General features: G+C 39.8%; 2 protein-coding genes across 3 annotated transcripts; one reads left to right on the forward strand and one right to left on the reverse strand.

Annotated features, from left to right (window-relative positions):
- Positions 1 to 1845: 1845 nt before the first annotated feature.
- Positions 1846 to 24307, reverse strand: LOC117464846 (monoacylglycerol lipase ABHD2). 2 transcript variants are annotated; one of them, XM_034107575.2, is made up of 12 exons: positions 24102 to 24307; positions 22714 to 22797; positions 22194 to 22229; positions 21864 to 22079; positions 18889 to 19064; positions 17669 to 17836; positions 16984 to 17167; positions 15796 to 15888; positions 13661 to 13762; positions 13451 to 13520; positions 13262 to 13346; positions 1846 to 1916 (listed from the first exon to the last, which is right to left on the reverse strand). In XM_034107575.2, exons 4-12 carry the CDS (start codon positions 22070 to 22072, stop codon positions 1894 to 1896), a joined length of 1110 nt encoding a protein of 369 aa, XP_033963466.1. In that variant the 5' UTR covers positions 22073 to 22079; positions 22194 to 22229; positions 22714 to 22797; positions 24102 to 24307; the 3' UTR covers positions 1846 to 1893. The 2 variants fall into 2 exon arrangements, with proteins under 2 accessions (XP_033963466.1, XP_033963459.1); XM_034107568.2 differs by lacking the exon at positions 1846 to 1916 and adding an exon at positions 7247 to 10935.
- Positions 1850 to 6563, forward strand: rlbp1a (retinaldehyde binding protein 1a). The gene is made up of 8 exons (XM_034107588.2): positions 1850 to 1899; positions 2874 to 2913; positions 3445 to 3573; positions 3696 to 3900; positions 4912 to 5090; positions 5345 to 5503; positions 5593 to 5703; positions 5806 to 6563. Exons 2-8 carry the CDS (start codon positions 2905 to 2907, stop codon positions 5950 to 5952), a joined length of 939 nt encoding a protein of 312 aa, XP_033963479.1. The 5' UTR covers positions 1850 to 1899; positions 2874 to 2904; the 3' UTR covers positions 5953 to 6563.
- Positions 24308 to 25542: the final 1235 nt, after the last annotated feature.

The following is a 25542-nucleotide window of genomic DNA, read 5'->3' on the forward strand; positions in this document are numbered from 1 at the left end:
TTCACAGTGTGTACAGAATATCAGTATGACAATACGACATGTGTAGGAAACTTACTTGCATTTGTATAAGGATGACATAACTGGCAGGAATTCATCACATCAAAGAACTGTACACCGGGGAAGGGTATAGCAACGACTGATGAGATTAGGCTTTGTTAACCCCTGTTTGTGTTTGCGAGGGAATAGGAGGTTATTCATGAGGGTCCACTAATGAGAGGTGCTGCTGGAGGAACAACCACGGAGTACAGTAGGCTGCCAGTTCTGCATCAGAGGCTCAGTGTGGGGAGCAGAGACCCTCTGCTCATTAACCTCTTCTATCAGCTCCTCAGACATCAGGAGGATAATGGCCTGAATTTACACAAGCACCGCTTTTTCATGGCATGTTTTATATTTAGGTGAATGTCAAGAGGATACAAGCTAAATACTGCATGATGTTAGTTTAAAACAGTTCAGTTAAATAAACAGTTATTCGAATGCTCTTCTGCTCTTCTTAAACATTTGTTTAATTAATCGTTTGCCATTTTGAGGAGGTTGTTTAAATCTTTTGAGGAAAGTGGATACACCTTTTTCCCAAAGTGTCAACCTTTTTAATGACTGTTTTCCTAACCGGCCAGGGGCATGGAACACATTTCAAAGAATAAAACAGCATGTTATTGCTGCCTTTGACTCTACTACTTTAAGATAAGCCTTGGTTACTAAAAAAAAATGTATAGACATCTTTATACACATCTTTATATAATGATGTATGTGGGAAAAACAAGTATACAAAAAGAGGATTCTCAAAAAAACAAGGTTGTATTAACTATTGTATTAACAAAACAAGATTGATTGATGTAGAGAAGAAAAGGTGGAGGAATAAAATCAGTGCCAAACTGGAAATGTAGAAATATGTAGGACAAAAAAAACATGTACATTTCTGCAATTGAAGCCAAAAGGACATCCCAACTAATTGCTGCAAGTATCGAAGATGGAGGCCATGGTGGTGAAAATAGATACCTGACAAACCTTTATAAATCTCCAAAAGGAAAATTAACAAATGCGAGTTGATTCATTACTGAGAGGGAGGCAAATGTATGTTGTGCAATCACGTATAAGGAATCAATAATCTGGGTCCCAAAAATAAGCGGTTCCCTCTGATGAGGATTTCAAAGAATGTGCAGAGAGGAATGTGAAGCAGAAAGTTCACAGGTGGTCGTCTCGTGACATTTTCTACAGGCTAGAGAATCACGCTCCAATCCCACCTTTCATCTCATGTGCTGGGTTAAATGGTAAATAGGATGTGAAGTGGTTGCTACCTTACATACTGTGTGGGGAGCTAAAAAACACAAGCGTCACATAAAAAACATGTATCTACTTCTAGTTGAGTTTGTGTTTGTTTGTATGAGTTTCTATTCTCTTCTAAAATTATTAAATGATGTGTGATGAAAGTGTCCATCAATTGAGATTACTGTGGACCAGAGGCACAAAACACAACACTACAAAAACACATGCATTAGTTTTGTTGATTTGTTTGTCAAGTGTTGCTTTCTTTATGAATTATTCGTGTGTTTGCTTACTTTTTTATTAGATAAATGACTTCCACCCTGTTTTCTTATCATTTAATTTTCCTTTTTTCTTTCAGTTTTGTTAATCATTTCAGTGAATTAATGCTCTAAATTAATGCATTGAGTGACATGTCATTGTTTTTCCTTTTGTTTTAATGTGTGATGGACCAGCTCTCCTCCTTCATCCAGCTCGCCCTTCACTTCGCAGTTTGCATTAGAGTACCTTTGTTGTAATCCACTGTGTCATTACGGTCCTGCTTTGACTGACGTTCCAAGCTCCTCCCCTCCTGATCCTCTCTCCTCTCGGTGTCTCCACTGCCTCTCCGTCTACTCCTCTCCTCCCGTCTGCTTAAAGGTAAGGCTGCTCTGCATCTTAGTAAACACAACTTTTTTTTAATAAATCAGGAAAAATTCTAACCATTATAAGTACTTTATTTCTATAGTTTAGTGTCATCATTAAAAATAGTTAGTTAACCTGACGTGAAAACAATAGTTTTTTTTGTTCGATGGTAAGAATGATAGATTCTACAAAATAATGAATGTGTCGTAAAGTATATGAATGAAGGATTATTGTATGTTTTGTTCAGTTTGATGTTCTGTATTTGACTTACACCCACAAACATTCATGTGTTTCAAGTCGTACACCCTTAGTGGTGAAATAATACACTCACATATTGTTGCTGTTAAGGAACTACATTTGGCTTTTAGCCTTACTTAATGACTTTTATTTTTAAAGCTGTTAAATTGGAATACCATTTAAACAACATTGTTTGATCATTATTATTTTTTAACACATTTTAACCAGCTGGATGTAAGTTTAGAACAGTTTAGTTTATTCCCAATAAAACAAATGCTGCTGAGATTGAAATCTGAATAGGTCCTCTTAAAACATGGACCAACATTTTATCTTTCTTATAAAATATCGTATATTGATTGCTTGCATATTTGCATTAAAGAAATGTAATGCAAATATCATTTATTTTACAAAGAGTCACAATTTATGAAATGGGTTGAAAAATCTGTCCTTTTCTTATCATGCTGCAAACCGATTCAAATCCAGGTGTTTACGAGTCTTTCAGGAAAATACCTTAAGAATATGTAGAGGTACAACACACTGATTTTGTTTTTCAAATTAGTTTTTTCCCAATAACATCAGCTGATATATATACATATGTAGATAATTGTATCAGATAAATACTTTTTCAGATAAATATATTTCTAATCAGATTACCTCTCCTTCAACAAACTCTTAACATGAACTAAATGTCTGGCCAGTGCTGAAAGAAAAGATGAATGCTGATGTTTGTGCCAATTCTTCTTTCTTCACAGTATTAGTGAAACACTGCGAGACGCTGCAACCATGGCTGCTGTAAGTCTAACTTCTTTGCAACAAATCAAGAGAGAGTACTTGAGTGTGCCTTTGTTTCTACTTGAGCCAGTTTGCCTGTGTCTGGCCTCACTTCACTGGGTTAAAAGCATCAGCTTCTGACTGTCAGCGCATGAGGCTGCTTAAAGCTGTTATTGTGCCAGTAGATGCTTGTTCTCGGATGGACTCTTAAGCTGTTTTTAAGAAGTGGCTTTCGAAGTCCTCTCTGTAATCATGTGAAGCAGATTAAGCAGCCGTTCACGTAGTGGTGTGCATCGCCTGGGGTCTGCTGCTGCTGACACTGTGGGTTCACAACTTAAAAGTCATTGTTATGAGCTGCCATTGAAGTATTCAGGCGGTAAAGCAGGTGTAAAAAAATTGTTATGTTAAAATTACACACAGAGGAGGATTTCAACCAAAGAAGTTTGTTATTGTATGGCGCTATGCCCAGAAAACGTTGATGACAATCTTATGATTGATAATAACCTTCATGCACTGATATGATCTTTTTAAAGCTTTCCTTCTTTTACGCAGACTGGATCTTTCCGCATGGTGTCAGAGGACGAGCAGGCCATGAGGTCTAAGCTGGAGCATTTGACAGTGAAGGATCATGGGCCGGTGTTTGGGCCATGCCAAAAACTGCCTGGACACACTGTGCAAAAGGTAAAACAAAAAATAATACGTAGGAGTTCAAATTAGAATATTAAAGCCCAGTCCTCATTGTAGTAACACTTTGTGCCCCAAAATGTGTCTGACTGGTCTGGCTGTTTTTCTTCTTCCTCCAGGCGAAGGATGAGCTGGGTGAGACGGAGGAGAGGCGGGCGTCCTCGCTGAAGGACCTGCGGGTCACGATGAAGGACAGAGCGGCGGAGGGAGACGAGCTGGCCAAACTGGTGCTGGAGCGCTTCGGGGACAAACCAGACTCTCTGCTGCTGCGCTTCCTCAGGGCTCGCAAGTTTGATGTTGCCAGAGCCTACGAGCTCATGAAGGGTTAGTATTAACCATCTCATTTGTAGAAAGAAAAACTGAGCTATCAAAAGTGTTTTTTCTTGGCCTCCGTGCGCTTGTTTCCATTTCTGCAGACATTGTATAATAGCTTCAGTAATTGAGGGTGAGACCTCCTTTGTGCCCCTGGTTAGCATGAATCCTGCCCATCACTGAGACGGAGAGGAATGTGTTCACTAATTGGGGGGCTTTGAGGTGCTGAGTTTCCGTGACAAAGCCCTCCTTTGTGTCCAAATAGGACAGCAAGTTTACTTTATTTGTGAACCAGCAGTGTTCTCCTGGGAACTTCACAGCGCATGTGCTGATTGTGTCAGTCTGAGAGAGGAGATGAGATTACAAAGCAGAGCAGTCTCCGAGAAGATAGCATATGCATGACATGCTTATTGTTTGTGAGTCTGCAAATTGTATGAGTAATGTACAACCAGAAACATGTAAAGATCCCATCACCTCAACATCTGAAAACTAACTAAAGTATTATACTCAAAACTGTGATACCTAATGTACACTCAACATATAACTGGGACCATCCAAATGTCCTTGGTCAGGGCCATTAAACCGATGTTCTTATTTTCTGTGCTATTTCTGAAAATATGAATCTTCTAAAAAAACAAAAGTACAAGAAAACTCAAACACATTTATGAATGTGGAGAAGCAGAACTTGTTAGTGAGAGAGGGGGATGTGATGGGACCGTGAACTTGTTTAACAAGGTTGATTGAACACAAACACACACACACAAACTCAGAGTTAATTGGTGCCTCTGTATGAAAAGGCTTAGGGACGCTCTGTAGATGCACAGTGCTGTCATTGTTTTTGTCACATCAACAACCTGCACTGAACACTCATACGGTACACAAAGGGGTTGTGCCCTTTATACATAGTCTATGATTGTGCCACATTAAATAATGCTGATCACTTGGTTGTGTGTGTGTGTGTGTGTGTGTGTGTGTGTGTGTGTGTGTGTGTGTGTGTGTGTGTGTTTTGTGTGTCCTCTATAGGTTACGTGCGCTTCAGGAAGGACTATCCCGAGCTGTTTGAGAACCTGACCCCGGAGGCGGTCCGCAGCACCATCGAGGCGGGATACCCCGTGGTTCTGCCCAGCAGGGACAAGTATGGCCGAGCGGTCCTGCTCTTCAACATCGAGAACTGGGACCTGGAGGAGATCACATTCGATGAGGTAAGGAACCTCACAAAGCACAGCTGAGCAAACTAAGTATTCTCCAGTGTCTAACTAAAATGGCAGTAGTTTCTGTCTGTAGATATTTTTGTCATTTGAGTTTCCTGAAAACCGTTTATTTGAACGACTCCAAAGTCAAGTAGGACGTTACTTGGATGAGTGCTTTTTCAGAAAGCTGAAGGCAGCAATACCGGAGGCCGAGCAATTGGCCAGAGAGGCACTGCACTAATTAAAGACAAGTCTTTGTGTTACAGATCTTAAGAGCTTACTGTGTGATCCTGGACAAGTTGCTGGAGAATGAAGAAACCCAGATCAATGGCTTTGTCCTGGTTGAGAATTTCAAGGGCTTCAGCATGCAGCACGCGTCGGGAATAAAGCCGTCTGAGCTCAAGAAGATGGTGGACATGCTGCAGGTCGGAACAGACTCAAAAAGGAAAAGCTGAACTTGACGTGCATCTTCAGAGCTGTTCCATTTCTGAATATTCTGTGTCTTTTTGTGCAGGACTCTTTCCCTGCCCGTTTCAAGGCGGTGCACGTTACCCACCAGCCCTGGTACTTCACCACCACATACAACGTGGTCAAACCCTTCATGAAGAGCAAGCTGCTGGAGAGGGTAAGGGTGGAGGATAATTAACCCTTTAATCTAAACCAGACATTAAGATGTATCTATTTTCTATCAGTGCTTTCCTCTAAATAATTACCTCACTTCCCTCAGGTCTTTGTTCACGGCGACGAGTTGGACAACTTCTTCAAAGAATTTGATGCTGACATCCTGCCGTCAGATTTTGATGGGAAAGCCTCGGTGACGGACTGCCTGGCCATCGCCACCAAGCTGTTTGGATCTGAAGACACCGCTCTCTGAAAGAACAGCTCTGCATATCCAACCATCCAAGATCCAAGAGTTATAGCGTCCTCCACCCTAGATGCTTAGATATTTCAGTCTAAGTTCTATTTCGAAGCTAGGTTGACATTTTATATTATTCTTCAGGCAGCAAATACGAGTTAGAGGAAGGGGATTGTTTGCAAAGAAATATATGATGAACGGGAAGAAAAAGGATGTTTAGATATTATATATAACAGGTGGTTAATTTGTGTAACTATGGAGCGCTGACATTCATTGTTAGTGGAAGAGCAGAGGGAAAATGAGTTGATAATAAGTTAGTTTGGTTTGGGGTTCCTCAACTTAAAAACGTAAAGTCACAACAAACAAAGCAGCCTCGTGCCTCTGACCCTGAATGAGTACAGAAGGGTTTCACAGTCTCAGGGGTTTAGAAAGATAGGAAGAAGGAAAACTGATCATGTATTTGCCTGCATTTGATTATTGTATTAGGAGCAGGAGCTTCCTGATGCAGTGCCTTGGAAACAGCCTCGTTTCAGTAGTGACTCTCAGAGGCCTGATGTTCCACAGAAATCCATTCTGCATTTTGCACTGGATTGGGAAATGTTCAATTAAAATGCTTTTTTGTTTGTGTCTGTAGTTTAAATTGTCCTTTTTTATCATTTCTATTTTTTCCAATTTCACCTGACTTGACAAGATAAGACTTAATAAACCTTTGTTAAGGGAAATTCACAGCAACAGTAATAGGAGTGAAACACAGGAAAGGTATGAGTTCACACACAATGTTGGATGTTTCATAACTCAAGTTAACCAATAATATAAACCTTAAACGATAAAATCAGGTTATTTTTAGTCAGTTCTAAATCAAAGACAAGGGTTGAATTGAACTGACGTTTTGCGATACTTCTACTTTACTTGAGTATTTATATGCAACTTCATCAATCCACTCCAATACAGTTCAGAGGGAAATCAACCATATAGTATTAAGTATATAATATATGCTACTAGAAATCTGAATTCATAATAATATAGGTATTATTATTTTGATATTTGAAGTACAGTACGCTGATAAAACTTCTGAACTTTTACTTCAAATATTTGAATCTAGGACTTGCAGTTTTATATTTTGTACAGGTAAATGATCATCCAAAAAAGTGGGCTCAACCGCATCATAAAACAAAGATCCATATCCTACAAATCCCATTATTGAATCCCAAAATGTAATATTGACCAGATAACATCTTCTTCTACATCGTTTGTGCTTAAGATTTTATGAAAGCATTGAACTGGCAAGTAAAAATGAACTGAAAGATTTTTGTTCTTTTGAGAAAATAATTTATTTTGGAACACATTAACCATATTTCCTCACATAAGTAGACCACACACACACCACTGTTTTTTTTCTCAACAAAAAGACCCAGTGTTCAATATCAGTACATCATGTTGTTCAACTATGTGTTCCCCGACTTCTAGTTGTCGCCATATCCCTTCACCGTCTTCTATTAAGCATCAAAATGTTTGTAATAAGTTAAAGCTGTAAAATGGTTAGTGTAGGTTAACGTACAGTGGGCTCCTATACTGTACACTTGCTAGGGCTGATAAGATTTCAAATAATAAATACTGAGCAGTGTTCATCCCAATACGCATTTGTTGGATTCGTTCACATTTAAGGTCACTCCAGATTTTTAGATATTTGATTTCTTCGGTTTCAAGCAATTAAACATGAGCCCACAATCTAAAAAATAAACAAGATGCTTGAAGATTTGGGGTTAGGTCAATACACAGGAGCACGTCTTCAGATCGATACAGTAGAAGAACCTACACATGAAAAATGTACATGACATCTTTTGGTCTAACAAACTTTGACACGTTTTCCTTTCACTTTTATTATTATAGATAAATCCCTCCTGGTTGTTTATTGCCTTATTTTTCATTACTGTTCCCTTACATATATACTATATTAATATATTCCTTTAGCCTTTTCATTGTTAAAGTGAAGAAGCTTTGGTTTTTGTCCATCATCACTCACGCTCTGACGCATTTACACAAGTAAATAACACAAGAAGTCATAAAAACAATACAAAATACAAAAAAAAAACAATACAATTAAGTCACAACAAAAAAAAGTACATCCAAACCTGCATTTTTGTGCAAAGCTGGCGGGAGGCAAAACTCTTAAAATGAACACGAATGGCTCTTACTGCTTATGGCGGTTTGTGCTGGTGTCATTAATATTCATCAGATTTTCTAACGAGACAACAACAAAAATCCAAACTACAGCTGGCTTTTTGCAACGAGAGCTGTGGACAGAGTGAAGCAGGAATATAATGTCACTGCGAGAGGGATGAGGGGGTGTTAGCAGTTGTAGTTTGATCTCTCTGACAACAGATGGCAGCCATGAACAGTGATGATTGTAAAGAAGGAAGGGGGCGGCTCAGACACATCTACAGTTGGGGATGAATACCCTTTGAGTCAATCGGGTATCTGCCTTAAAGTCACTGATCCACATTAAATACAGTTTCATTCAATGCCTCTATAACATAAAGTGTTTCTATCTTCCATGGTCTCCTCGTATCATACAGTACATAGGAATGATTGAGTTACACTCAGTGAGGTATACAGATTTAAAAAGTGGGAAAAGAAGGCCATTGGTATTGGATTGATGCTCAGTATTGGCCCTGAGTTGAGAGGGATAAAGCTAGATTGGTTAATCCCTTTGTCCCTGTTTTTGATATTATTCAGGCCAGCATTAGTGAGATTAACACCTGGATTTCATGGTATTTGCACTGAACAACCTCCAACAAAGCGGGTTACATTTAAGCCATTTACATCTAAAATAAACTATCTTCGTAGGATTGTACTTGAGGCAAATTATTTGATTACTGGTGGTCGATTGTTGGTTACTGTATACACCAAACTAATATTTCAGTAGTCAACAATGAACTAGAGCTGAGGATAATTACTCTTTGGACATAATGTTGCAGCTGTCAGACTTAAAAATTAAATATGAATTGTACCGACAAAAGCTGCTCCTTGCAAATACCATGGAACCCAGGTCTATTAGGACACAAACAATAGCCTAAACCAGGTGGCTGCTGTCAAGCACCACCCACCTGTCTCGTCACAGTGTTCAGATTACTTGGCTTGACTTTGCCTTGATAAGCCCTTACAACAAGTTCTCCATCAAATTCGAGTTTTGAAAAGTCCACAGGTCCCATTATTGCAGTTTGATTTCCTCAAGACACGTTTCAGATAGATTTCAAGAGCGCCAACGCTCAGCCCAATAATTAAATAAGAGAAGCTTTTCAATGCGATCAAAACAATTCTCATATGTCTTGCGTTCAGTGTCCACCATCTAAATTAACAATCACCAGTATAATTACAAGTAGTACAAACAATCCACTGAAATAAACATTTGTTTAAGCGTCGGTATCCTCAGCCCTCCTACTCATCACACCTCACAGCTCAGATTTTAAGAGAAAACCTGCTGAACTTTCCCTTTAACAGGGCGGCATTGGCCAATCCGCCTGTTGCATCTTCAATATCAACCAACATCTGCTGGAAATGCAAACGTTTACAGAGATGTTCAAACCAAATGTGAAGTGCGAGTGTCTGTGCAGTAACAGATAGATATCAGAGTCTCAGCTGGACCTGCAGCTGATCAAAGGCAAATGAAAGAGTAAGAGGGCTTCAAGACAAACAACACAGGGAACATTTGAGTCATCTAACTTTATGTTATCATCCTCGCTCCCCCCAGTAATTCCTCTCTGTCACAAGAAGAGCTAAACTGACAATAATCTCCAATACCTGCGCTTCGACTAATTAGGGAAAAAAGAGGGAAAGATTGTGTCAAACAGGGTGTAAAGTGCACTGAACCAAAGTGATCAAATGTGACCGTGGGAATGTGCACGGATCCCTTTTGGGGTTGATCCCTGGTCATGGATGTGAGCAGAAAGTAAACACTCATTGCCAAGTGCCAAGATGATGTTATGAGCTGGAAATAAAGTTTAAAATTCCACCATAATTCTTACCTTTTTACTGCACATGTTCTACAAACAACAGAGCAACGGTTCACCCGAAGGAACAGATATTATAAAGGGCCATCAGACCATGAACTGGGAATTTGGATCACACCTACCAAACACAAAGGTCACATGCTCCGTCACGGGTCTCTAACTCTTGGTCACACGGGCGCACACACATACACACACACACATCTGTGAGTTACAAACAGTCATACACACTAAAAGACGCTGTGTTGGTTAAGACAGCAGACTAGGCTATATGGCCTTGGCGGTGATAAGCAGTGAGCTTCTTACAGGTGCAGTAAATGAGCACCGACTGCAGCACAGTCCTTACAAACTTAAGGAGGCTTCTTGTGTGCTCTTGTTGTTTCACTGGGCTACTCTCAAGTGGCGCTCTCACTTCACGTTTTAATGCCAGCTCTCGTCATATTTAGTCTGCGCCTCCAATAGCTAAGGGTCATTGTTGTGTAGATAAAGAGAACAAAATGTTCCTGCTCTGAATTTCAAAGTCTTCCCAACGGAAACGAGCAACAAAGGCAGTTAGTTCTTTGTTCCCTCACATACTGTGAGTAGATAGTGATTACACAGGGGGGCTTTACTGAGGTCGTGGAGACGTGTTTGGGTCGGGAGCGGTGAGTAGCACCAGAAGAGAAGGCAGACAAGAGAGAGTAGTTTAAGGTTGAGTTCAGGTGTCTCCTCAGTGCTGGAACAGTGGGAGAGGGTAAGAGGTGAGAGGGCAGAGAGACAATCAGAGAAATACAGAGGTTAGAAGTTTAGGATTGTTCCTCTGCGCAGGAGCTCTCACTCTGAGGGACACTTTGGCACGGTGGTTTCTGTTTCTCCCACTGGCACATGGCGTTGGCGTAGCCCACGATCACTTTGTCCATCCAGGTGAGCGGCTGGGGGAAGAGCACCGCGCCCTCGAAGAAGCCCAGGTGGCCTCCGTGTAACGTCAGGGAAAAGATCACGTTGGGCTTCTTTGCTAAAAGACGACACATAGGCGCACAGGTATTAGGTCTCTGCACTGTGCACGGACACGTGGAAAAACGGGTTTACCAGGGATCCTCTTACGCATAGTCAAAGTGTGTTTGCATGGTTCAACAGGTAAAACATGACTCAACTTCTGGCAGCTATGTTTAAGTGACAACTTCTACTTCAGCCTAAACCAATTAATACGTGGCCAGTAAAATAACAGCTAAGTTCAGGTGAATAGAAGATAACAACATTTCTCTATTGAGTTACAAAATGAGGAAATGTTTTTCTGACCAATGCAACTGCGCCAATACCCCAGCTTTTAGATAAATTGTTATAAAAAAAATAAATAAACTTTACTCAGGTCAGCCCCACACTGCCGAAAAACCAGTTTCTGCCTGAAAGACCTTATTGTCCTGCTCTTATCTGGGTTGGGTGGGGTAGCCTGATGCGGTTGACTTGTGATCAAATTCCCACAGGGCTTTTACTGCCGTGCACTATTGGTGACAGCTGCTAGGACCAGTGAGTGCTCGTCCAGACCAAGAGCTTCCGCCTCGCTGTGCGCCGAGTGACAGGTGGGAACAGAAGGGTCTGGAGAACGTGCTAAAAATAGACATTTAAGCCTTGAAGACAAACATATGTGCCGTCACAGTGATAAATTATTGTTATTGTCAAGCTTTTACTTTGTTTCTCCGTATGAAAATACATTTTAAACATGTATGTTAAATATGTTCTTACAGTGTAGCAGCCACATTCACTACATTAACGCAATGAAGAAGCAATAAACTATGAACACAAGAAAATAGAGGTAATGCTTTGGTGCATTTCTACAGCAAACATAACACTTTCCCATTGACATGACAAACAAAATAGTAATTCTATTATATAGTAATCATATTTAATCTAGTCCCTTGTGTCTGAGTCACAGTATCACATTTTAGAGCAAAGGGCAACTGATCCTCATTTCAGTAAGTGTTGCTCTCTAGAGTCAGTCACCCACCCCCACCCACCCCCACCCCCCCACACACACACACACACACACACACACACACACACACACACACACACACACACACACACACACACACACACACACACACACACACACACACACACACACACACACACACACACACACACACACACACACACACACACACACACACACACACACACACACACACACACACACACACACACACACACACACACACACACACAGGATTCTCCTTTTCCCAAAGTGGTCAGTACGTTTATATTTAGCACAGGCTGAGGAGAACCAAAGAGAAGATTGCTTCTTCTATTTGTAAATGGAGGTTCAAACACAGTCCCTGTTTTACATTTGCTTTAAACATATATTCAGAGGCACACATGGCTATATTTGAATAATTATTACAGCTGCTGTATAACATTACCCATAGACCTACCCTGTGAGCCACACCCTGTGCTGTTCAGACAAACTCAACAGAGGTCTTTTTGGAATAGCAGGCGTGTTTTCTAAGATCCAAACCTGGGGTGTAAACTGCTATCAATCGTCAGACAAGCCTTTTATTTAAAAATCCTGTTTGCTCTGTGGAGGATCGCCCGCAAATATGTACCCTATCTGTCCGCAGGGACATCTTCTACTTATCAAACTCAAGTACAACGCTGCACTGTATCATGCCAAGTATAGACAGTGCATTAATAAATCAATACTTCTTTTGGTTTATCTTTTGTTGGAAATCTGTGAATATGTCTGCAGTATTACATATCGAGTATAATTTAATACTATCATTTGTTCAGATTTTGAGTGTTTTCCGATATCAAATCATAAAAATACTATTTGAAATGTACAATAATGTCACTTTTATTTGATGCGTAACTCTGACACTCTGAACTCCTACACATTTTAGTAGTAAAAGTACATTCTGAGTTCTGCTGCAGCTACAAAGGATAGAGGTTACATTGAACTGCATTGAATTTTCAAACCAAAGGAAACATAGCTTCCTTTTGGTTCAATGTTATTATATATTCATGTATAGTTAATTGAATTTGGTTTTAAATTAACAGATTTAAATATGTTTAAATATGAAATATATTTAGGTATGTACTTCAACGTCATTAGTTTAAATATTAGATTTGTTGACATATGTCTGTATATCAGAAATGTCAGCTGAATCACATGAAATTTACCAAATGTTATCAAGTAAGTAACCAAAGAAAGAATCTTAAAAATACTTTAGTTGCATGGATAAACAAGGTTGAAATAGCTTATAGGGTTTGTTGTTTAACTTGGAGTTTTTAACATTATTGTTGAACCCTGCTGTGTGTCTGTTACGGTGCATGTTGTCAGTTACCTGCTAGTGTGCGAGGAATGGTGAGCAGTGACTCATGGACCAGAGGGTCGTCTGCAGAGTTTACGAGCAGCAGTGGCACGTTTACCTGAAACAAACCAATAAGATTCCATACATCAAACAAATGCACCAACACACCAAAAAGAGAAACTTAATATGAGATGATGAGGTGTACACAAAGGCAGTCCTTACATTGTGGATATAATGAACACAGCTTTCCTTCTCATAGTACTCTTTGAGAGAGCTGTGGCCGTGGAATTTTCTGTTGGAACAAAATTATAAGCGATGCCATTCCCTAATCAACAACAAATAACATAAATATAAACAATGCCAGGTAAAACGATATGATTTACAACACCAAAGCTGAAACCTTTATTGAAAATAATGTATTTCTTAACATACCTCATGATGCTGTCGTCGATCTGCATGAGAGACGTCGCTGTGTACAGTCGACCGATATCAAGATCTATCCTTTTTACTGGGCTTCCCCCAAACAGACTGTGCCTGTAACATGCAAAATATACATTGGTACATACCAGAGGTGGGAGTAAGTCATACATGTGCAAGTCATAAGCAAGTCTCAAGTCTTAACCTACAAGTCTCAAGCAAGTCCCAAGTCACTGTGGTGAGAGTCAAGCAAGTCAAGTCATTGCTCAGGTCAAGCAAGTCACAAGTCAAGTCATACGAAATTCTGATGAATAACCCCAGTTTCTGCATTTAAATAAGTACAAATATTATGGTTATGAAAAGTTTAGTTTTATTTCCCCCTTTAAACTGTGGGGTTTTTCCCTTCTCTGGATGTTTTTCCTTGTACGATGTGAGGGTCTAAGGACAGAGGGTGTCGTATTGTCATACTGATATTCTGTACAAACTGTGAAGTCCACTGAGACAAATGTAACATTTGTGATATTGGGCTATATCAATAAACATTGATTGATTGATTTTCAACATAAACAGCAATGGAGAGTGGGGCGCTGAAATGATAACCCTATAAGTTCTAAAAGGGCTCTAAAGTGATAACAGGGGTACAACACAAATATTTTACATCAACATGTTAAGCCTCCTGCCCTGGCTCCCCTTCAGCAGGGTCACAGCATTTCTCCATGGTCTGTCTAAGGTGCTCCCATATGACACTGTCTCATTGTTTTCCTAACTGTGTCTGTGCACAAAGAAATGCAATACAACGAAATATTGTAGCTATGTACCAGGGCGCATGATATGTGTGTGTGTGTGTTTGTGTGCAGACAGTGCGACATTAAGATTAAACAAATTTCTTTCATTTGGGAACACCCACATATACATATGGAGTTGGCCAGATGTGTATAAATTACTGTTCATGGTCATTTGAAAACAAATGCCGTTGTCGGACACACACAAACACACCGAACACACACACAGAACAGAGCACAAACACACACACATAATGCGCCTTAGTGACCGGACATCTCCTTTATAAAACGAGTAATAGGGGGATTAATCGGGCAGTTCGATCTGTGTAGAGGTGTGTGTGGTTAAACGTAGCAGCCTGCGGTCGCTCTTTAGCTGTTCTAATGAAAGTAAACACAGTGAAGGCGTTACGTAAAAGGCACAGCTCTTTGCACGCTGGTGCTGCCCTTCTCAGAGGCGGAGTTACACTTCCCGCTGCCTCCTGGTGCTGTAGCGATTTCATGAAGTGAATGAGAGTCCGAGTTTGAAATATATCTCAAATAATGTATACACTGCCATTTCCCAACATAAACATTACAGTCTGCAATGAAACGGTTGTCTCCTGTGTGCTCCACTTCCTACTTGGCGCTCCGGTAACTTTCTCGTGCGAACGAGATACAGTATCTTTTTTTTTTTCATTGCCGTTTAGGGGCTCCGTACAATACAAAAACAAATGCAAATATTTAATTTTGAAAAGTAAAGTCCTTTCGAGTCATCTGTCTCAAGTCAAAGTCAAGTCAAGTCTTTTATCAATGTTAGTCAAGCAAGTCTCAAGTCCAAAAATATACTATATAGTCAAGTCATGTGACTCGAGTCCCCCACCTCTGGTACATACACTCAGAAATGGTTCATAAAACGTTTTAAAATAAAGGTGGGGTAGGTAACTTTGAGAAACCGGCTCGAGATACAATTTTTGTTATATTCCATGGAATGCTCTTAACATCCCGATAGCAATGAATATCTTAAGTGCTTTGACAAAAAATCCATAAAACAATTTCATCTGTGGAAGCCGTGGCGCTGTAAAAAGCACGACCAATCATTTTAGCCGGCCCGGCTAAAATAACTGGATGGCCTTCCTGCCTGTCAGCTTTCCATCTGTGCACAAACTTATCTCGTGCCCTCATTGGTCGTGTGTGTTGGAGGAGGGGCTCTGTAAGGAAGTGGCAGATTTGTTCCGGCTGTGTATTTTCAAATTCTAGCGCACTCGAGCTGGTTTCTCCAAAATTACCTAACCCACCTTTAAGTCTATTGTGTGGGCAAATACAATTAAGAAATACAAAATGTTCTCTGTTCGAAGTTGGACTACAGTTCTTTGGGCACATCAATGATACCTGTGTGAGAGTATGATTTTCTTCATGTTGTCAGCCATGAGAAAATTGTAGAAGCGTCTGAATTGGTCCCACTGCAGGAATGTTTCCTGTGCCCTGAGAGATAAAGACAAACACACAGGAAGTGAGCTTTGTGCAGCCTGTCTGCATTCCAAACAACACACTACATGTCCTGTGTAATCCACTGGACAAAGAGTCCTGCTGGCAGAGAGCAGCAATGGTGTCAGGCTTTAACATGCAGCTCACTGACGGGGACAGGCCGAACCAACACAACGACTACGATTATTATGAAAATAACTGACACAATGTTTTTCTATTTCCTTTTGGCATTTCAACAACATGAAAGGTCAAATACATCTATAAAAATAACCAATCAATACTCATTATTAGTGGAAAAGAGGGTAGGCACAGCTGACGCAGAATGCAGGAACATTTCAAAGCCTATTTCTCAAAAGGCCATGCTCTAAAGACACATAATTCTTTACTGCTTTCATCCAAACTTTAACAGACGCAGCCTCTCATGTCTGCCACGATACGCTAGCTGCATTTAAAGCACAGAAGGTGTGGATCTGTCAAGCATGAGCACAGAGTCTGCTCTAACACCCACATGTAAGAGTGGTTTCAAATCACCATTGTACAACATTTGTTTGCCCTGCATGATTTCTAAATAGGATGCTATGTACACAGAATGCTTTTTCAACCCATGCTGTCAGACAGATAGTTCAGTTTGTTTCATTGTAGAAATAAACCCTTCTGCTCTTTATGCACATCTGATCAACTGAAATAGATTGTAGCAAATATGCATAGTAAAAAAGACACAGCCTGAAGACAAAGAGACAAGCTCCACTACAAAGTAAAGGCAAACTGTAAAAAAATAAAAACTGGATGAATCGTCGCAGAGCACTAAGAAACACCCTGCGGCTGATCAGAAGTCATTTTTAAAATGTTGCAAAAGAGAGCCGTCTATTCATTAAGATTAAAATAGCAAACAAAATAGCTGCATGACTAAAAGAGAGACTTTTTGTGACAAAACATGTGACAAAACATGTGATTACATAAAGCGAGCACTACTCATTTCGTGGCATTGTGCTGAGCTTCATTTATATTTAGAAATGTGCGCACATCAAGTGCTAGTGGTGGCTTTGATGATAGGATGCATTTTAATTAAGAGATGAGAGGACAACAACCCACCTGAGCGCGCTGTACCCCTGACAGACGCTGACGCAACACAGCACTCGCTCCTGGTTGGTCCTGTTCTCGCCCAGGAACTTACAGACGATGTTTCCACCAAGGCTGAAGCCCACCACCATCAGCTGCGTCTGAGGATACGTCCGCTTAATGTAGCCCACCATGGCCGCAAACTCCCATGTGCACCCTGTAAGTTAAAAATCAATATGTATTAACACCTCTCTGGATGGACTGTTTCTGTCTGCTCAGCAGTTTCAGCAGAAGGTGCCTTTAGCTCCGGGCGTTACATTTGTGTCTCTATAGACCGTTAAAAGGATCCACGGACTGAAATCCCTTATTATCTTTAATTCTGGGAGCCTTATGTTCACACTCCAGCTCATAAAGCCTTTTAGCTTTGACCTATAAATTATGTTGATTTGTCCTAATGACCTGTGATATCAAAACACCTTTTACAAAACATCAAATTGAAATGAGTGTGCCACCAAAGGATATAACATGCCTCAACCAGACAATTTGATGAAAGTAGCAGCTGATCCAAAAATGATGATACAGTATTACCGATTATTTGATCAAATCAAAGCCTTTTTTTTATTTATAAATGAGGTTGTCACTCCCTAGGTAATTCTGATATGGAAAGGTGTTTCTGAGGTGGCAGGAGAGAACAATTGAAGGCAGCTCGTTGGCTCACCATAGGTAAACATGCGCGGAGAGGTGAGCTCGATGTTGGGAAGAGCTCCAAGGTGGTTCAGCACAGCGCAGCGGTAACCGTCCTTCTGGGCGTAATCCACAAAGGTTCGAATGTAATGCTTCTCGCTATGGTTACCAATACCAGGGCATATCACCATGGTGATGTCATCTGGTGAAACAGGCAGATGGAATCAAATGTTTATTAGCCAGTGAGAAATATGAAAGCACAGTATGTCATTTTCCTAAACAGCAAATGAATGGATTAAAAGGAAGCAAGGCAAAGCACTGCAGCAAATCTAAAATAAAGGATTGGGTTTTCTGTTTATCATTTAGCAAAACAGAATGGAAATAGGAAGGTTACTTCTTTTTTTTAATTAAATGTCTTTTCAGTCTTACGTTTTCTGAGATAGTTCAAAGTTGAGGTGGTTGGGCCAGGTTCATTACAAATGTGCAATCCCTCATTAAAAAGAATCAGCCACTTATAAGAGAGACCATTTTTTTACCATAAGCTGAATTGGAATAATAATAATGTCTGTAGTGAATTTACTTTACAAGTCTGTTTTCGATACATCTTAAATCACCTATATTTATTTAGCTCAACAGCCTCTTTCCCTGACCCTCACTTTAAATAAGGAACAACTCTCCCAGTGGCAGAACAATTAGAAAAGGTTGCATGAATTGTCTTAACAAAAGGAGCAGTAGTAGAATTACAATAAAATCATGTTGAAGTGTAATATACAACAAAAACTACAAACTGCTGAGGAATATTATAATATAAGTCTTTGACCAAGATCCTCATTGTTTACTCTCTGTTTCTTGTTTCTCATGGCTCAGGCATGTAGCCTGGGAAGTTGCTGTTATCTCTCTCACATAGAGGCAGCTCTGTCTTTCTATTGCCAGTTTATAAAATAGTTTATTGTCCAGGGACACCTGGAAGTCCAGCATATCAGCTGTGCATGTCCCTCTGGCAGACAACCATAAGTTAAAGACAAACAGTTCTATTGCCCTGCTTGTTTCATCTAAATATGAAGAATGTTGATTTATTATTTTCTGAACTAGTTCAAATCTCTGACGAGGGGAAAGATTCTTCAGAAAACAATTGTAAATGTTTTTATGTTTGGTATTAAGAGCCAATCAACCATCAACTATTCAGGTATGGTCAATCAACCAATGAAAACAAATGATTGTTAAAGAAGAAGTGTTGTTGATCAAATGCATTACCTCCTGTTCGATGGTCACCCACTGGCTCAAAGAGGTCAAAGGTCGCAGTGGCCCCGTCCTGCATGGGTAAGTACTTTCTGACTCCACTGGGGTGAGGAGAGCTCACCCGACCAAGTTTACCATACAGCGCCGTCTGGAGATGACCACTTTTACCCCAGAGTAATGGAGGAATGTACCTAGAAAACACACACAAAAAACATTACAATCTACAATCATGAGCTAATTTCACCGATGCACTCAATAAAAACACAAGTTAGTGCCCAGAATGAACATTTACACAATTGTATCCTGAGCAGATACATTTGCATTGGTGGTTTATGATGCAGACATTTACATTCTGGCTCATAGTTTGCCTACAAAGTCACATTTAGGTAGGAGCTTTGGAAAGTCATGCTCCCCACAGACATAATTGTTGATGTCAGTCTGTAGCTGAGTTTTCATAAGTTATGCCGGAGAGTGTGAACTTGAATATACGTGCTACACCTCTACAGGAGTGAGCTGTAGGGGTCAAGTCTTACATAATACTTCTTTGAAATATTGAGCCTTATGTTGGGAAATATTATGAATCACCATCTTATTTCCAGACCGATGCCAAAATAATTTTAGGTGCTGTTTTTTCAGCTGCCTATCCTATCATATGAAGGAAAGATTAGTCAGTGCTTTAGTAGTAGACATGATGGTTGATAAAATGAGATATGTTCTCATGTAAAAACGCAGGCATAAATTAGATGATTAATGAATGTCATTCAGTATAGAGAGAAGCTATTAAAGGGGTTATTACGAAACAGCATTGTTCACAGGTTAGGGGGAGACAAACCAAGCATTTAACAGTTCAAATCCAATTTGCAAATACACTTTGCTTGTTTATGAGTTAGTAAAGGTTTGCCTCTTCACACTTTCAACTACATAACAACTTTTTTTAAATCCGGGTTAAAAGTTGGCCATCATAGAAGTGACAAATTCCAGATAAATCAGATCAGCATAACTGTAAGCGAAGGCAAGAACGCAACATGGGCACTACTTTTGTGTATACAGTACATAGACCAGAACACAGAGACAGTAGTAGAAGCAGAGAGCAAAGGCCTCAGCTACATCAATAGTTACACAAGCCCTTTAACCTTGTGTTTGCTCATCTCTTCCTGTGACACCCAACAGTAACTGCACCTAGAAAGCGTTGTCAATCACAAAGCATCTGGTGATAATGTAATCACTTCCAGTATTCACTGAAGGTTGAAGCTTAACCACAGGTTTCTAGAAGGTAAATGGCAGGTTTGATCTGCATGACAGCAGAAAGAGGATAGACTCATAAGTGTAATGTGGATAAGGTAGTTGGCAGGTTAGTTGAATTCATCCGGAGGAAACAGACAACTTAAAACTAAAAAATACTTTTTTTATAACAATTGTATATACTTTTTTTTATACTTTTTCTATATTTGTATTTTTCTATTTGTAATCTGAAAAATCTCGATCACTAGGCCCAATAAATACCCTTTTGCCAATTAAAATGACAATGCAGTACACAAAGGAGTTTAACCTCTTGAGAAAGATAGACATTTGTGTTCTTCAACGTATAACTATAATTGAAATTATTAAAATGTACTCTTTACTACTGTATCGAAATATGTTGGGAGCGACAGCAGGTGAGCCTTTTGTTTAAATCTCAGTTTGTTTTATTTAGCATGATAAACACAGCAGTGTGTTGTTGTTCTTCATAGCTATTAGGTAAGGGGGGAAAGGAAACAGATGTGTCAGTGTGGTTTGATCAAGCAAAGAGCTTTAGTACAGACATAGAATCACAGGCCTTTGATAGTTGCAGGAGGAAATACCAAAAACTATTTGTTAATATTTAAAAAAACAAAACGGCTTGTCCTGACAATGTTGTCTCTTTTCATTGTAGACTCTATTTAACTGTTCTTTCCATGTTATGTCTGTTATTGGTCTGTCTACAATCTCCTGCTGGCTTGACACATGCACTCACATTAGCTCACTTAATATCACTTGCCCTCTCTGTTAGCCAACAGCCAAGTGTGCATGTTGCCAAACCAAATGATGTTGACTCTGTTAACTTCACAGAAACCCTCCTTTGCTTTCCACTGAGTAATTGATCTTGGTTACACAACACTGCCGGGTTACAAACATGACATCTAAACAACACGGATGATGCACACGCCAATATGAATAATGCAGACACTAGATTAAAGAACTTTAATTATCTCGGTTCAAGCACACAGGGAGGCAAACATTCCTCTGAGCAAAATATGGCAGTTCAGGAGGGAATGATAACAAGCAAGGCACAACTGGAAACATCAGTGTGGCCTTATGATCCACTGTCACTGCAGCTGAAAGGCAAAGGGCTCAGTAACAATCGGTTATATAAGCAGTCACTCATGATGAGATCCACCCTACAGAGCTGACAGTATCACAACACCAGCATACCACAAGACATAGACAGTGATGCTCATTCAGGAAAAACTATAAAGTGAACTTTAAGGACAGGTAAAGGGTTTCCCAGAACCTACAGCACATTGTTAGAGCAAAGCGGCTAACCTGGTTTAGCCTTTACAAGAAGAAGACCTGCCTCCCACATCTCTGCAACAACCACTGGTTTGCATCAGTCATTATAAACCCAGATGGAAGATTCAAATATAAGAAGATATCGGAATTGCCTTGAAGGGGAGACATGCAGCATCATAAAAGCAAATGTGTTTTCCCGGTGGAGAACAAGTCTATATTTGTAATGCAAGTGAAACAAACAGTCTACCTTTGGGATAAACCCAAACAACAGCCTGGTGTTTAATTCATGCCAGAGTTTAGGGCACAGCCAGATATCTCTGGTACAGACTCTCAGGAACACTGATGACAGATGGGACCACTGCCAGGCAAACTGCTACCTTCACTCAGCCCCAGATGGCTGACGAGTGACGAGCAGTGCCATATTCATGGAAACACCCTGAGTTACAGACTGAGTTACTCACTCTTTGGTCAGCTGAGGACAGGACTTGAGAAGAAAGCGGTTGAGGGGTGTGTCCTGGTAGGTGAGGTCCGGGGGTGCAGTGGGGCTCTTAAGGTTTAGGCAGCGAACGAGGATGTAGAGCACCGTGGCAACCGCCGCCAGCTTCATGCCGTCGAACATGGCTGGCAGCTCCGGAGAGATGGTGTGCACGTCTGTATTCTGGGTGTTCATGATTATTCTGAAAAAGAAAAACAGTGGCCCATTGTTTCAGTGCTTTCTCTTGCCTATTTAGAATATACAATATACTTGCAAAGCCAATGAATGAAGAGCTTCTTTTAAAAATCAGACTGACCTGAATATTCACGCTCAAAGTGCTGCAGTGACAGATCTGTGGGAATATAGGCGGGAGCAATTTAGTCAGATAAAGCACTTATTTAATACACTCTTCTTAATCACTTTACAGCCGACGAGGTGCCAATATAAAGTTGCGCTACATAGAAGATAGAGAGGGGGACATTACTTTAAATAAATCAAACACACTGCACACATCACTTCTAATGTGATGTCCAACCGAGATATGCCTTAACATATTTACTTAAAAAAGCTACAGATGTTGTTTAACACTTTAAACAAAGTCAGCTGAGCTGTGAGACCACAAGGAAAAAACAGGAACTGTCAAGATCACAGAGAGATTGCAGTATCTCATGTCCCCAAAAAAGGGGAAGTAATGGAACTGGATTTTAAAAATGAGATGACAATGTTTCCATTGTTAGGGGAAATGCCCATAAAAAGACTGCATTTTGCTACTTTTATTCTGAGAAAGATACATTACAAGCATATAAATTGCACAGATAAAAGGGCTCTTTACTCACATTTTATGTTCAAGTCTGCCTCCAATGACAGGTCTAAAAGTCTGAATATCTGAAGAAGGCGAAGTCACAGTGATGTGGTCAAACCTAGAGACAAACACATCAAATGGATTAGGCTTAATAATAAACAGTATTATTTTCAATGTGTCCTTAATTATGTTGAAGGTCTCATATAAGTCGCTTGATACTACAATAGTCCACTGTCTTGCCAAAAAACGGTCTCTGGATATGTTTCACTGCAAAGCATGATGTCATCACAGTAATGTAGGGCTCAAATTATTGTTAAACTTATAAATATTGATATTGTATTAATTGTTCACTATACAAATGTTATATTTAGTTACTTGCTTTTCTCCACTACTGTTATTCTCCTTTGAATAATTAGAATAAAATTGTTCAAACCCTAAAACACTAAGCTCATCTGAATGTATTACCATGTAACAGTGTATCTGCCCTCAAACCACCTCAAGGGAGATCAGGGGAAGGTATATTAATCCTACCACATGATCTTCTTACTATAAAGTATATCCATTTAAAAGTAATATATATCCTGCTCTTTCCATTTCAAATGAGTGTTTTGCCACACAAAAGGAGGTAACCAGCACTTCTATATTTAAAAAAAAAAAAAGAATTTAAGATTATTATCTACAAAATAGCTTTAGCTCAAATATTGTATGTTGTACACACCACCTGTAAACATAGCTCGGATACAAACAAACATGGTGCCAGATGTATCCCCAGCTACATTATATGTTCTATATTAAGTAACCCCTCCCATCCTCCACAGAGCTAACACACCTGTCATCCACTGTCAACAGATCGAGTGAGTAGGTACATATGGCAGTTGTTCTTGCTAAAGTGTGTGTATTATAAGCAACGCTGTGTCACCTTATAAACTATCCACTTTGGCATCAGAGCAGCTGCTAACATTTGATCTTCCTTTTTTGTCACGACTCACAACAAACCAGAGAGGAGTTAGCAGACACAAGGGCACACATACCGAGGTTAGTTAGCTTACATAGCGAGAAAATTGTTATAAATAGGTACATTTCTGGACGCAAATAAAGGACCTGCGCATCTGTGTTATGTTTATCCGGGAGCAGGCCAATAAGCCCCGCTGCATCTACGGTCACCCTGCTGGTACAGATAATGAAAACCATGTTATCTTTTTGACGAGTTAACTGTACACCGTGAATATTTAGTAAGTAAGATCAAATATCGGTAATATACCAATAAAAAGCAGCACAAGTGGCCCGTTTTTCTTCTAAGTATTGGTGTTGTTGAGCACATCTAGAGTAACGGACAGTCTTAATGGTCATGTGTCTGCCGTTGATGAGGTAGCATCTCTGCTGTATCAACCAGAAACACAGCAGCATCTTTAGCTCACTTACCTCGGCTTAGAAGAAAGGAATCAGCTCCTTGGTGCTCGAACGCGACAGTCCAATTTTATATTCGTTGCATTTTGTTTGTTTGTGTTGGTTTCTGAGGCTCTAACGTTAAACCATAGCTGACGGATGAGTAGTACGCACTCTAATTCACAGAGCTGAAGCTAGCCACACTAGCTGAGGAACCAACAGCAGCTCTGACATACCTGCTATCTCATTGGTCAAAAGGGACGATGACGCGGCATCTGAGCTCATTGTCAACGCCCCTTATCTGTGAAAAATTACAATGCCATTTTTCACATTTCTTTGTTATTATTAGTATTATAAAACAGTGTGGCAAATTATAATATATGTTTCCCCTTGTTATGACAGTTTCCTAGAGAAAACTATATTACCGCAGGACGCAAACTATGTATTCATTTCAACAAAAACCTGTCCCTAACGTGACAGGAACGTGCTAAAACCTGTTACATAACATTTCAACCACACTGATCTACATAGAGGCATGCATGCATGGTGAGTGCCTCTTGGTTATTATTGTTTTAAATCAGCAAATACAATGATGTAAAAGTACAACTTTTGTTTTTTATAGCCTATCAACTTCATGGTAAATGTGCTTATTAAGATAAGGTAAGATAAGGCAAGGCAAGTTTATTTGTAGAGCACTTTTCAACACAAGGCAATTCAGAGTGCTTTACAAAAAATGAAAGACATTAAGAAAATGGCATTTAAAATCAGTCATTAAAAAGAAAAGCTAATAAAATAAACATTAAAAGAAAAAATACATGGATTAAAGTTACAGTGCAGAAGATGTGAATAGTTCAATTAAAAGCAGCGACAAAAAGAAAAGTCTTCAGCCTGGATTTAAAAGTAGTCAGAGTTGCAGCGGACCTGCAGGTTTCTGGGAGTTTGTTCCAGATATTTGGAGCATAATAACTGAACGCTGCTTTTCCATGTTTAGTTCTGACTCTGGGGACAGACAGCTGACCAGTCCCTGAAGACCTGAGAGTTCTGGATGGTTCATAATTTAGCAGGAGGTCAGAAATGTATTTTGGGCCAAAACCATTCAGTGCTTTATAAACCAGCAGCAGTAATTTGAAATCTATTCTTTGACACACAGGAAGCCAGTGTAAAGACTTCAGAACAGGAGTGATGTGATCCACTTTCTTAGTGTTAGTGAGGACTCGAGCAGCGGCGTTCTGAATCAGCTTCAGCTTCCTAATAGATTTTTTAGTGAGACCTGTGAAGACACCATTGCAGTAGTCGAGTCTACATGAAGATAAAAGCATGGACAAGTTTTTCCAAATCCTGCTGTGACATTAGTCTTTTAATCCTAGATATATTCTTTAGGTGATAGTAGGCTGATTTAGTAACTGTTTTAATGTGACTGTTGAAACTCAGGTCAGAGTCCATGACTACACCTAGATTTCTGGCTTTATCTGTTGTT

The sequence above is a fragment of the Pseudochaenichthys georgianus genome, chromosome 3 (assembly GCF_902827115.2).
Source record: "Pseudochaenichthys georgianus chromosome 3, fPseGeo1.2, whole genome shotgun sequence".
Classification (NCBI taxonomy): Eukaryota; Metazoa; Chordata; class Actinopteri; order Perciformes; family Channichthyidae; genus Pseudochaenichthys; species Pseudochaenichthys georgianus.